Genomic DNA, 12426 nt, shown 5'->3' with positions numbered 1-12426 from the left:
TCTTTCCCCCAGCAAATTCAATTCTGGCAGAAAAAAGAAGAAACAACCAAAATTGCTTGAAAAATAAATTCTGAAGGAAAAAAAACATTCTGGTAAAAAGAAAATCTTTCTAATAACAAAGTACAAAGGACTCCAGTCCCAATAATGAATTATTTTTTCACACTGCCCTTATCCTCTGTAATTCAGAATCTATAATGGTTTCCCTCACAAGTTGGGTAATAGCCTCTTCATGACAATGGCAAAATAGTATTCACTACCCTTATCTAAACTCTTTGTTTTTTGTACACTGTACTGCTTGCTTCTTTTCCATGGCAAGATGGCCTTTTTGAAGAACCCTTTGTAAAAATGGGCACAAATTATTGTTTGGAAGTGAAATACCTAAATGCATTCTACAAGTGCTTTCCTCCATCAGCCAAGGTAACATGAATAGGACCTGGATAAAATAGCAGATATTGACATGTATTTTTCAAAGCAAGAGATCTCATTATCGACAAATCATCTGCTGAAAGCTACAAAACGGTAGAAACAAGTAATGTTCTTTTTGTTCTCCTTCTAAGTGTAAACTAATATAATAAACTCTTGCCAATCAATCATACACCAATCTTCCAAATCACTGCCTAACTCACTAGTCCTATCTCCTATCAAGTCTCTCCCTATCACATGCCCACAGAGCTCTAAAAACAACACGTCTGACACAGTATACGTCTAGTCCAGCTCTGCCTCAGTTTTATTCACCCAGGCTGTACATGTGCTCCATGCAAATTATATTCAAATATAGCACAATAGAATTTAAGAATAAAACTGAATAGTCATAAGAGAAAGGAGAAGAGAACCAATGATAAGTAAGAAGTGGAAATATGCAAATGAGAAGAGAACATACTACCTGTTCTAGCTTGAAGAGTTGGTATGTGGTGAAGATGAATGGTGGAGATGAATGGTCGAGATGAATGGTGGAGATGAATGGATAATATGCAAATGATGTGAAATGAATATGTATGGGGTAGAAGAGACTAGAGAAACAAATAGTAATCGTGACAAATAAAAGTAGGGAATGAGTCTAATGTTAACTCTTACATAAGCAGGAGAACTGCAACTTTGTCTCTTTCACCGAGAGTTTTTTCAGGACTCCACAATCCTCCCCCTCTCTCACATGGTTGTGATAAAAAACATTCTATAATGTTTAACTATTTTTTTTTTTAAACAGAAACTTATTTTCACTGTGGGAGTGTCGTGGTCAAGCAATTCAAGGTGCTTGACTGGAGATGCGAAGGTCAAGGGTTTGAATCCCACACGGCACTAATATCCTTTGGCAAGAAATTAGCCTACACTTGCTACTCTCCACCCAGGTGTTGAAATGGGTACCCGGTAGGATGCGACCGTCATTGTTGGTCAAACAGTTTTAAAGCGTCAAGTCACGCCTTGCTGGAATGCTCCCCAGGGAGTGGAGATTGTGCACACAGTTTGTGCGGGCAAGCACTGAATCCAATGACCGGGTATATCTGTAAAGCGCTTACATGTAGTAAGAGACGTCCGAGATATAATAAAAGCTGAATATTGACTGTTATTATTATTCACTCATAAATCTCTCATAATTGTTTACAGAAACACCACTGGCAACTGTGGCATAGGTCTATGCCCGGGGCAAACATTTAATCTTTTAAGGAGAGTTTTTAGTAGGTATTAGACCTATCTCTTGTTTACCATTGCAATAGGATTCAAACAAGTTTATATTTTCAGCTTGCAAAAAAGCCAAAACTGCAAAAGGGATCGACACACCTGGCGCTGGCTTACTAGTTTAGGCTTTAGTTGGGCAACTATTCTTATTTGTGCTTCAATGCTACACTTTTACAACTGTTTACAAAAATCACTTTCACACAAATCACTTTCACACACGGAATCACATTTTATTCATCTGACAAAAACGTTCGATCTAAAAATATTGGACGACTACAAACCGGCTGGCATGTCGGCAGGGAAGGCTGTGTTGACGGGGATGGCTCCGCGGAGTCCTCCTGCGCGAAACCTTCACCAGCTGTTCCTAGTAACATCACCATTGTGCTAGCACACGTTAGAACAACAACGTACGACCAATGCATCTCGTCCCTCATTATTTGCAAACAATTAATTTAATATTTTAAGGAACTTGAAGAAGCAATAGTAAACTCCAATAATGTGTTACTCGTGATGCACGGCAATCTTTTAGAGTGCCGTGCTGATCTTCGTCGCATCTCTTTTGGGTAGCATATATTGGCACCAAGATTAACGGCGATATGAATATTCATTATTCCCTACGTCACAGACGTGCGGCGTGCGTACTCTGTCTATGGATCTGTCTTATACACAGGTACATGTACTGTACTAGTACAAGAGTACGTTCGCATGCATTACTACATACATTGCTCCGGAATGAAGAGAATCATTATAAAGGACGAATTACTCCGTGAAGCCAAGTACAAGCAGGGAATTGAAATAGCAAACGTTCCTCGGAGCGGCTATATAATACAATCCCTAATCTAGCTAGTTTTGTAATGACAGAAAATGGACATTTAGTAGGCCTACTGTTTAGTTGTTCAATAAAATCACTCAGTTTGATTTAATTCGAGATATATCTCATTACCCAGGACCAAAATCCAATTGAAACCAGTTGAAATCTCCAACTGGTTTCAATTGGTTTCAACTGGTTTCAATTGGTTTCAATTGGTTTCAATAGGAATAGAAAATTTCCAGTTGAAACCAATTGCCGAACTGGAAAATATTGTTATGGGTACTCATTTCCAGTTCAAACCAATAAGAAGTGCAACTGGAACCAGTAAGGTAATTTTTCCAGTTACTCAATTGGTTCCAGTTAGAAGTCATTTCCAGTTACCCAACTGGTTCCAGTTAGAAGTTTAAAGGTAATACAAAGTTTTGGTATGGGGTCATGAATTTGGTTCAAATGAACTTATTGGAAGCATATGCGATCCTACAATATTCAGTGATCGTTGTCGTGGTTGAAATCGAGTGTAAAGTTATGAAATTGTAAATAATAAACTCTTTATGCTGTATAGCTCCCTCTCAAGGTCAAGATATGAATTAAGCTATAAAGCAATGTTTCTTGACTAAAATCGACCGATTGGCTGTTCCCGTTTGGAAATTATATATCACAACTACATATTCTGAAATTTGCATGGTCGCAGCTACCATTGTACGGCCGTAGGCGCTATTTCAAATTTATCAAAATTTACCGGGAGCACCGGTAAATTTTTATATTCAATTTTTCTCGAAAGCAGAAGTGTTTTAGGGGCAAAATTTTCTAGTGCTTATAATACATCCACCGAGGCATCCAAATATATCAAAATTGTAAAGAATCACTATCCACCCAATTTTCAAATTTCCCAAAACTTTGTATTACCTTTAACTGGAAACAGTAAGATGATTTTCCTGTTACTCAATTGGTTCCATTAGAATTCATTTCCAGTTACCCAACTGGTTCCAGTTAACATTCATTTCCAGTTAGAAGTCATTTCCAGTTACCCAACTGATTCCAGTTAGAAGTCATTTCCAGTTACCCAACTGGTTCCAGTTAATTCATTTCCAGTTACCCAACTGGTTCCAGCTAGAATTCATTTCCAGTAACCCAACTGGTTCCAGTTAGCATTCATTTCCAGTTAGAAGTCATTTCCAGTTACCCAACTGGTTCCAGTTAGAAGTCATTTCCAGTTACCCAACTGGTTCCAGTTAGAATTTATTTCCAGTTACCCAACTGGTTCCAGTTAGAAATCATTTCCAGTTACCCAACTGGTTCCAGTTAGCATTCATTTCCAGTTAGAAGTCATTTCCAGTTACCCAACTGGTTCCAGTTAGAATTCATTTCCAGTTACCCAACTGGTTCCAGTTAGCATTCATTTCCAGTTAGAAATAATTTCCAGTTACCCAACTGGTTCCAGTTAGAATTCATTTCCAGTTACCCAATTGGTTCCAATTGGAAATATTTCCAGTTACCCAACTGGATCCAATTGAAACCAGTTAATTTGCATATTATATGCTTGTGTGCAGATCAATGTTTTATGTAATTTATTTTGATTTACAATGTACTTATTAATTAATTTTCATTTGCAAGTAATGCATTTGTTTTAGATGAATATAAAGATTAATTAGCAATGATAAGCATGTTCATTAGTAACATATTTTTGTAATTACACAGATTAAAAGTTGATGAGTAAAACACTAACCATGTACAAAATACATCAATAATGGCAATGCCTTCCTTGTTAAGTATATTATATGGTCTGCATATTATAATGCCCTTTACATTGTACTTAATGTAGACACATATAACAATGTTTCTGTGTTGACATGAGCGATAATTAGTGCAAGAGCTAATTAACTTATAACTAATTAAGTTTATGCCAATAACTGTAAGTTTCAATTGGATCCAATTGAAACCAATTGAAACCAGTTGAAACCAGTTGAAGCCAACTGGTTTCAATAGGGAAATTGGAACAACTGGTTCCAGTTGAAACCAATTAGGCAACTGGATCCAGTTGGCAATTGGTTTCAACTGGTTTCAATTGGAACCAGTTGGCAATTGGTTTCAACTGGTTTCAATTGGAACCAGTTGTTCCAATTTCCCTATTGAAACCAGTTGGCAACTGGTTTCAATTGGTTTTGCTCCAATTGGTTTCAACTGGATTTTGGTCCTGGGTAGTAAAACAGTATAAAGGCTGTATGAGTCTCGGACGAACCATCGCCACTAATCTTGGTGCCAACACCGTTAATCTATGCTCCAAATTTAGTAATACATTTGTGTGCCCTATAATGACCCGGGGTTGGATTATTTAGGAGAACAGAAGATTGATATTGTTAAGTTGTTTCATAACATCTCTCAGTTTGATTTGATTCGAGATATATTTCATTAATAAAACAGTATAAAGGCTCTATGAGTCTCCAAGAACGATCGCCACTAATCTTGGTGCCAACACCGTTAAACTATGCTCCAAATTTAGTACTACCTTTTTTGTGCCCTATATGCTAAAGACCCATGCAGGGTTGGATTCTTTAGGAGAATGGAAGATTGATATTGTTGTTTCATAACATCATTCAGTTTGATTTGATTCGAGATATATCTCATTAATAAAACAGTATAAAGGCTCTATGAGTCTCACACGAACGATCGCCACTAATCTTGGTGCCAACACCGTTAATCTATGCTCCAAATTTAGTAATACATTTTGTGTGCCCTATAATGACCCGGGGTTGGATTATTTAGGAGAACAGAAGATTGATATTGTTAAGTTGTTTCATAACATCACTCAGTTTGATTTGATTCGAGATATATCTCATTAATAAAACAGTATAAAGGCTGTATGAGTCTCGGACGAACCATCGCCACTAATCTTGGTGCCAACACCGTTAATCTATGCTCCAAATTTAGTAATACATTTTGTGTGCCCTATAATGACCCGGGGTTGGATTATTTAGGAGAACAGAAGATTGATATTGTTAAGTTGTTTCATAACATCTCTCAGTTTGATTTGATTCGAGATATATTTCATTAATAAAACAGTATAAAGGCTCTATGAGTCTCCAAGAACGATCGCCACTAATCTTGGTGCCAACACCGTTAAACTATGCTCCAAATTTAGTAATACATGTTGTGTGCCCTATAAAGACCCGGGGTTGGATTATTTAGGAGAATGGAAGATTGATATTGTTAAGATGTTTCATAACATCACTCAGTTTGATTTGATTCGAGATATATCTCATTAATAAAACTGTATAAAGGCTGTATGAGTCTCGGACGAACCATCGCCACTAATCTTGGTGCCAACACCGTTAAACCATGCTCCAAATTTAGTAATACATTTTGTATGCCCTATAAAGACCCGGGGCTGGATTGTGTAGGAGAACGGATGATTGATATTGTAAAGTTGTTCCATAACATCACTCAGTTTGATTTGATTCGAGATCTTTCTCATTAATAAAACAGTATAAACACTGTACAAGTCTCAAACGAACCATCGCCACTAAACTTTGTGCCAACACCATTAAACTATGCTCCAAATTTGGTAATACATTTTGTGTGTCTATAAAGACCGAGGCTTCCCAGGATCATTTAAGAGAATGGAAGATTGATATTGAGAAGTTGTTCGATAACATCACTCAGTTTGATTTGATTGCGCATTATGTCTCTTAATAATGGTGTAAAAGTCTCTAAAGAGAAGAAAATAAAGAGAGAAAGAGAGAGAGAGAGAGAGAGAGAGAGAGAAGAAAAAGATGTGAAAGGGAAAGAGGAGAGAAAGGAAAAGAAAGAAGAGGAAAAAGAAAAGAAAAAGGGGGAGGGGGGCCGAAATGGGCCTTGCCTCCCATGATGTTGCTTCCACTTCCCCCTTCCAGCAAAACAAAAAGAGAGAAGAAGGAAAGGGAAAGCAAAAAGGAAAAGAGGAGATAACGGAAAGGAAAAAAAAAGAGGAAGAAGATAAGAAAAGAAGGGGAATATCAGTTACTATTTTTTCCGCCAACAAGTTGTGGATCCGGGGGGGGGGGCAAAAGGCCCTTGCCTCTCCCCTCCCCCCTCCCCCACCGCCAAAAAAGAAGGGGGAAAAGGGGAAGGGAAAGAGGAGAGCTAAAAGGGAACAAAAAAGAGGAAGCGGGGGGGGGGGGTGGTAAGAGGACACTTTTTGGGGGGTCTCGAAATTTGAAAATTTGACATTTTGTTCCGTAGGGGGGGGGGGGGGTGTTGAGGTCACCTTTTTTAGGACAGCCATTGGCATAATTTAAAAAAATAATTAAAAAGGGGGGGGGGTTGCTCCAAGATACACACATAACAAAAAACCGAACAGGGGGAGGTTCAACCCCAAATCCCCCCCCCCCCCCTCCGTACGCGCCTGCTCTTCTGATTACAGTTTTCGACTCTTAATCCTCGTTTGTTTTCAGTCCCCCCCCCCCTCCCGCGCGAAGCGTGGAAGCTTGTACATTTCATTAAATCATTAGAGAAAGAAGACGATTCGTTGTACCGTTTTCGACTCTTAATCCTCGTCTGAATTCAGTTCCCCCCCCCTCCTATCCGCGCGCGCGAAGCGCGGAAGCTTTTACGTTTCATTAAATCTTTAGAGAAAGAAGACGATTTGTTGTACCGTTCCCGACTCTTAATCCACACCTCCTGCGCCAAGCGCGGAAGCTTTGACATTTAATTCAATTATTAGAGAAACAAGACGATTTTGATACCTTGTCCGCCCCCGGAAACTCATGGGTTGAAGGCAAATTACGGTCTGATAAGTATTCAGGGGCCCGCCTCAGGGCCCCTGGTGGGGTCGAGGGTGCGGAAACCCCTGAATCTCAGGGGTTTCAGGCATTATTTTGATTACGGTCAGATGAACATAATTTTTATACCTTATTTGTGAAACTGGCAGGATACTGATTTGCGTGAGGTCCAGCGAGCGGAGCCCCAAGAAGCTCAGGGGTTTTAGGCATTACATTGCCGTCAGATTAGCATCTAGTAGGGTCTAGGGGGCAGAGCCCCCGGAAGCTCGGGGGTTTAGGCATTTGATTACGGTCAGATGAACATATTTTTATACTTTATTTGTGACACTGGCAGGACACTGATTGGCGTGAGGTCCAGCGGGCGGAGCCCCCAGAAGATCAAGGGTTTTAGGCACTAAATTTTGGTCAGATGAGTAGGCAAGGGGCCTGCCCAAGTGCCCTTGGTTGGGTCCCGGGGACAGAGCCCCCGGAAGCTCAGGGGTTTTAGGCACTAAATTGTGGTCAGATGAGTATCAAGGGGCCTGCCCAAGGGCCCTTGGTTGGGTCCCGGGGACAGAGCCCCCGGAAGCTCAGGGGTTTTAGGCGTCTAATTACGGTCAGATGAGCAATTTTTTGATACCTTATTTTGTTGTTACACTGGTAGTTAACTATTTTTTCTTTCTTGCTCTCTTTCTTTCTATTTCTCTTTAAAATGCTTTTCCAAAACAAAAATTGGGGGGGGGGGGGGAGCTGGAGGCTCCCGATCCCCGCCGTTCAGCGGGCCCTGACATGTAGGCATCTCAAGAAGCATATTTCTTGCCTGGCTGTTAATTTACAAACGCATACAAAAGTATAATTTACTAAAGAATGAGGACAAATCTCGGAAAATTATGTCATTTCAGCATTATTTGTAAACCACCGCTATGGAATTAGAAATAAACCACGTTTAAATTTTATTTCCCCCGAGCCCCCTCCTCGATCAATACGCCAGTTCCCCCCCCCCCCCCCGATCTACTCTTTGTTGGCGGAAAAATCGCAACTGATCTCCCTTACCTTTCTTATTTCTCTTTTTTTCTTTCCCTTTCTCTCTTCTTTCCCTTTCTCTCTTCTTTCCCTTTCTCTCTTCTTTCCCTTTCCATTCCCTTCCTTCTCTTTCTGTAAGATTTGATGGGGGGGGGGGGGCGAGGGGGAAGTAAGGTCATTTCGGCCCCCACCCTTCTCCACATGTTGTTGGCGGGATTAACTGCAAATGATCTATTTCCCCTTCTTTTCAGCTTTTTTCGGTCCCTTTTAGCTCTCCTTTTTTCCTTTTCCTTCTTTCTCTCTTTTTTTTAGCGGGGCAGGGGAGGCAAGGGCATTTTGCCCCATCCCCGCCCCGATCCACAACTTGTTGGCGGAAAAATTGCAACTGATACCCCCTTCTTTCTATTTCCTTCCTTCTCTCTTATTTTTTTGATTGGGGGGGGGGGGAGAGGGGGAGGCGAGGCTCTTTCGCCCCCCCCCCCCGATCACTTCTTCCTCCTTTTCTTTTCTTCTTCCTCTTCTTTCTTTCCCTTTCTCTCCTCTTTCCCTTCTTTTCCTTTTCTCTTTCTCTTTCTTTTTTTGTCCTCCTTTTTTTTCCCCTTTTTTTTTTCCTTCTTTTTTTTCCCTTCTTTTTTGTTTTCCTCCTTTTTTTTCCTTCTTTTTTGTTTCCCTTCTTTTTTTTCCTTCTTTTTTCCCCAGGGGAGGGCGCCCGGGCCCCCTGGATCCGCCACTGCGGCCAGGCACTAGTGTAGGAAAACTTCAAATGTTAATCAGTTATATGATAAAATAACTTGTCTGTGGCCTCACGAAAAAGTATATATTTAGTCAGGCCTAAATTGAGTTGCAAAACAATTATTGTGTTAAAAGGAAAAAACATATTTGATGACATTCGCAATACCACAATTGCCGATACAATTGGATTACTCGTTTTTGTTCTTTTTCAAAACTTATTTGCTGTGCCCCATGAAACTCAGGGATTTGAGTCATTTTATAACGGTCAGATAAGCATTCAGGGGCACACCTTAAGCCCCCGGAGGCTCAGGGGTTTAAGGCATTAAATTACGGTCAAATGAGCATATTTTTATACCTTATTTGTGACACTGGCAGGGTCACTAATTGCGTGGGGTCCAGGGGGCGGAGCCCCCGGAAGCTCAGGGTTTTAGGCGTTTAATTACGGTCAGGCAAGCGCGTAGCTAGGATTTTATTTTAGGGGGGTCGGAGCACGCGATGCGTGCGAATCACTTACAGAGCGCGTTCCCTGCCTGGGGGGGGGGGGGGGTGCAGGGAGGGGCGAGTTTCCCCTCCCTCATACGCGAAGCGCGGAAGCTTTGACGTTTCATTAAATCATTAAAGAAAGAAGACGATTTGTGTACCGTTCTGGACTCTTAATCCTTGTCTGAATTTCAAAATTGTTCTTTGTCTGCTCCTTTTTCTTCCTATGACCTCTTCCCTTTTCTCCTCTCTTTTTCTTTGGGGGGGGGGGGGGACTTATTGTGACACTGGCAGATCACCAATTGTCGTGGAGTTCAGGGGGCGAGGCCCCCGGAAGCTCAAGGGTTTTAGGCATTAAATTAAATGAGTATCAAGGGGCCCGCCTTAAGGCCCTTGGTTGGGTCTAGGGGCAGAGCCCTCGGAAGCTCAGGGGTTTTAGGTGTTTAATTACCGTCAGATAAGCATTCAGGGGCCCGCCTTAGGGCCCTTGGTTTGGTTCAGGGGCAGAGCCCCCGGAGGCTCAGGGGTTTTAGGCGTTTTATTACGGTCAGGTTAGCAATGTTTGATACCTTATTATTTTGTGACATTTGCAGGACACTATTTGGCTTGGGGTAAAGGGGGCGAACCCCCAAGAATTTCAGGGGTTTTAGGCATTAAATTACCGTCAGATGAGCATTTAAGGGCCGACCTTTGGGCCCTAGCTGGAATGCAGAGGGTAGAGACCCCGAAAGTTCGGGGGGTTTAGGCATTTAATCACGCTCAGATGAGCATATTTTGATACCTCATTTTTTTCTGTGACACTGGCAGTTCACTATTCTTTATTTCTTGCTCTCTTTAATATACTTTTTCAAAAAGAGGGGGAGGGCGAGGGAGCTCGAGGCTCCCGATCCCGACCGTTCCGCGGGCCCCGACATGTAGGCATCTCAATAAGCATATTTTTCTTGCCTGACTGTAAATTTCGGAATATGTCATTTTCCAACAAACGCATAAAAAAGTATAATTTAATAAAAAGTGAGGAACAATCTCGGAAAATGATGTCATTTTAGCAACATTTGTAAGTCACCGTTATGGAATTAGAAATAACCCCCCCCCCCCCCCCGAACCACAACTTATTGGCAGGAAAACTGATATCCTCCTTCTTTTCTTTTCTTCTTCCTCTTTTATTTCCCTTCCCTTTATCCCCTCTTTTCCTTTCTTCCCTTCCCTTTCCTTCCTTCGCTCATATTTTTTTTTGATTGGGGGGGGGGGGGGGCGGGGAGGCAACAGCCTGGAAGGCAAGGCCATTTCGGTCCCCCCAATCTCCTTCTCAAGTTCCCCCTTTTCTTGTCTTCTTCCTCTTCTTTCTTTCCCTTTCTCTCCTCTTTCCCTGTCCTTCTTTTCCTTTTCTCTCTCTCTCTCTCTCTCTCTCTCTCTCTCTTTATTTTTGCGGGGGGGGGCGCTGCCCCCCTGGAACTGCGCCTGTGTTATAGAGCAACTTAACAATATAAGAATCTTCCGTTCTCCTAAATAATCCAACCCCGGGTCTTTGCAGACACACAAAACGTATTACTAAATTTGGAGCATGGTTTAATGGTCTTGGCACCAAGTTTAATGGTGTACAGGTAAGTTAGTTTGAGACTATAGCTTTTATATATATATATTTTATTAATGAGGTATATCTCTAATTAAATCGAACTGAGTGATGTTATGGAACAACTTTACAATATCAATCATCCGTTCTCCTACACAATCCAGCCCCGGGTCATTATAGGGCACACAAAATGTATTACTAAATTTGGAGCATAGTTTAACGGTGTTGGCACCAAGATTAGTGGCGATATGGTTCGTTCGAGACTCATACAGCCTTTATACAGTTTTATTAATGAGATATATCTCGAATCAAATCACACTGAGTGATGTTATTTAACAACTAAACAATAGGCCTACTAAACGTCCATTATCCTAAATAAACTATCATTACAAAACTAGCTAGATTAGGGAGTGTATAGCCGCTCCGAGGAACGTTTGCTATTTTCAATTCCCTGCTTGTACTTGGCTTCACGGAGTAATTCGTCCTTTATAATGATTCTCTTCATTCCGGAGCAATGTACATGACCTAATGCTTACGAACGTACTCATGTACTGAATACATGTGTATATGACAGAGTACGCACGCCGCACGTCTGTGACGTAGGGAATAATGAATATTCATATCGCCGTTAATCTTGGTGCCAATATATGCTACCATCTTTTTGTCGACGTACGTTAATAATCTGTTCAAGCGCGCGCGTACGTACGTAAGATTAACTCAGTCGCTGCGTTGTTCTACATGGCCTGGGATATATAGCTCTGTCGTATGCGTGTGCGCTACCGTACCGGCTTCTGATGCGTATTTCGCAACAAAAAAATGGTTCAAATCTACGCTATAAAATCTGTATGCCCCTCCCACTTCTGATACCGAAATTTACTCTTTTTACTCGCCGGAAGTGGGGGGGGGGGGGGGGGGGGGGGGGACGCATTTTTGCCCCCCCCCCCCCCCTCCAAAAAAAAAAAAAAAAAAAAGCAGTAAAGGAGTAAAGATGGTTTGTATTTTTAACCCAAAAGAACATAACAATAATAAAAACCTGAATTAAAACACATATAATATTCCATTCAAAGAAAGGAAAGTTAACAGGAATTGAATTTCCTAAACATTGCGCATGCCACCTATATTCAATGGAGGTTTTTATGATAGCGATACGTGCATAATAATATCGTGGAAATTTTTTGTTGTAGGGTTGCCAGAAATGAGCCCCTGAACGCTGGTGTACTGATGGGGGTATTTTTTAATTCGATACCAGTGATTTACAAATGTTGCTGAAATGACATGATTTTCCGGTATTTTTTCTCAATTTGTTGTTGTTGTAATTCATACCTTTTTATGCGTTTGTTGGAAAATTAGAAATTCCCAAATTTACAGTCGGTCGAAAAATATGCTTATTTAGAAGCCTT

The 12426-nt window shown here is 41.1% G+C and overlaps 1 protein-coding gene across 3 annotated transcripts in view; it reads right to left on the bottom strand.

Moving 5' to 3' along the window:
- LOC582318 (UPF0577 protein KIAA1324-like) overlaps positions 1–2209 on the bottom strand; it is a 41247-nt gene extending 39038 nt beyond the window's left edge. For all 3 annotated transcript variants that reach the window (XM_030973141.1, XM_030973140.1, XM_030973142.1), the window contains exon 1: positions 1956–2209. In XM_030973141.1, the coding sequence (XP_030829001.1) occupies positions 1956–2108 (153 nt within the window). In that variant the 5' untranslated portion in view covers positions 2109–2209. The remainder of the gene's footprint in view (positions 1–1955) is intronic.
- Between the last annotated feature and the right edge of the window lie 10217 nt (positions 2210–12426).

Source organism: Strongylocentrotus purpuratus, unplaced genomic scaffold (assembly GCF_000002235.5).
Source record: "Strongylocentrotus purpuratus isolate Spur 01 unplaced genomic scaffold, Spur_5.0 spur5_scaffold_6, whole genome shotgun sequence".
Lineage (NCBI taxonomy): Eukaryota > Metazoa > Echinodermata > Echinoidea > Camarodonta > Strongylocentrotidae > Strongylocentrotus > Strongylocentrotus purpuratus.
This window is presented reverse-complemented; position numbering and strand designations above follow the sequence as displayed.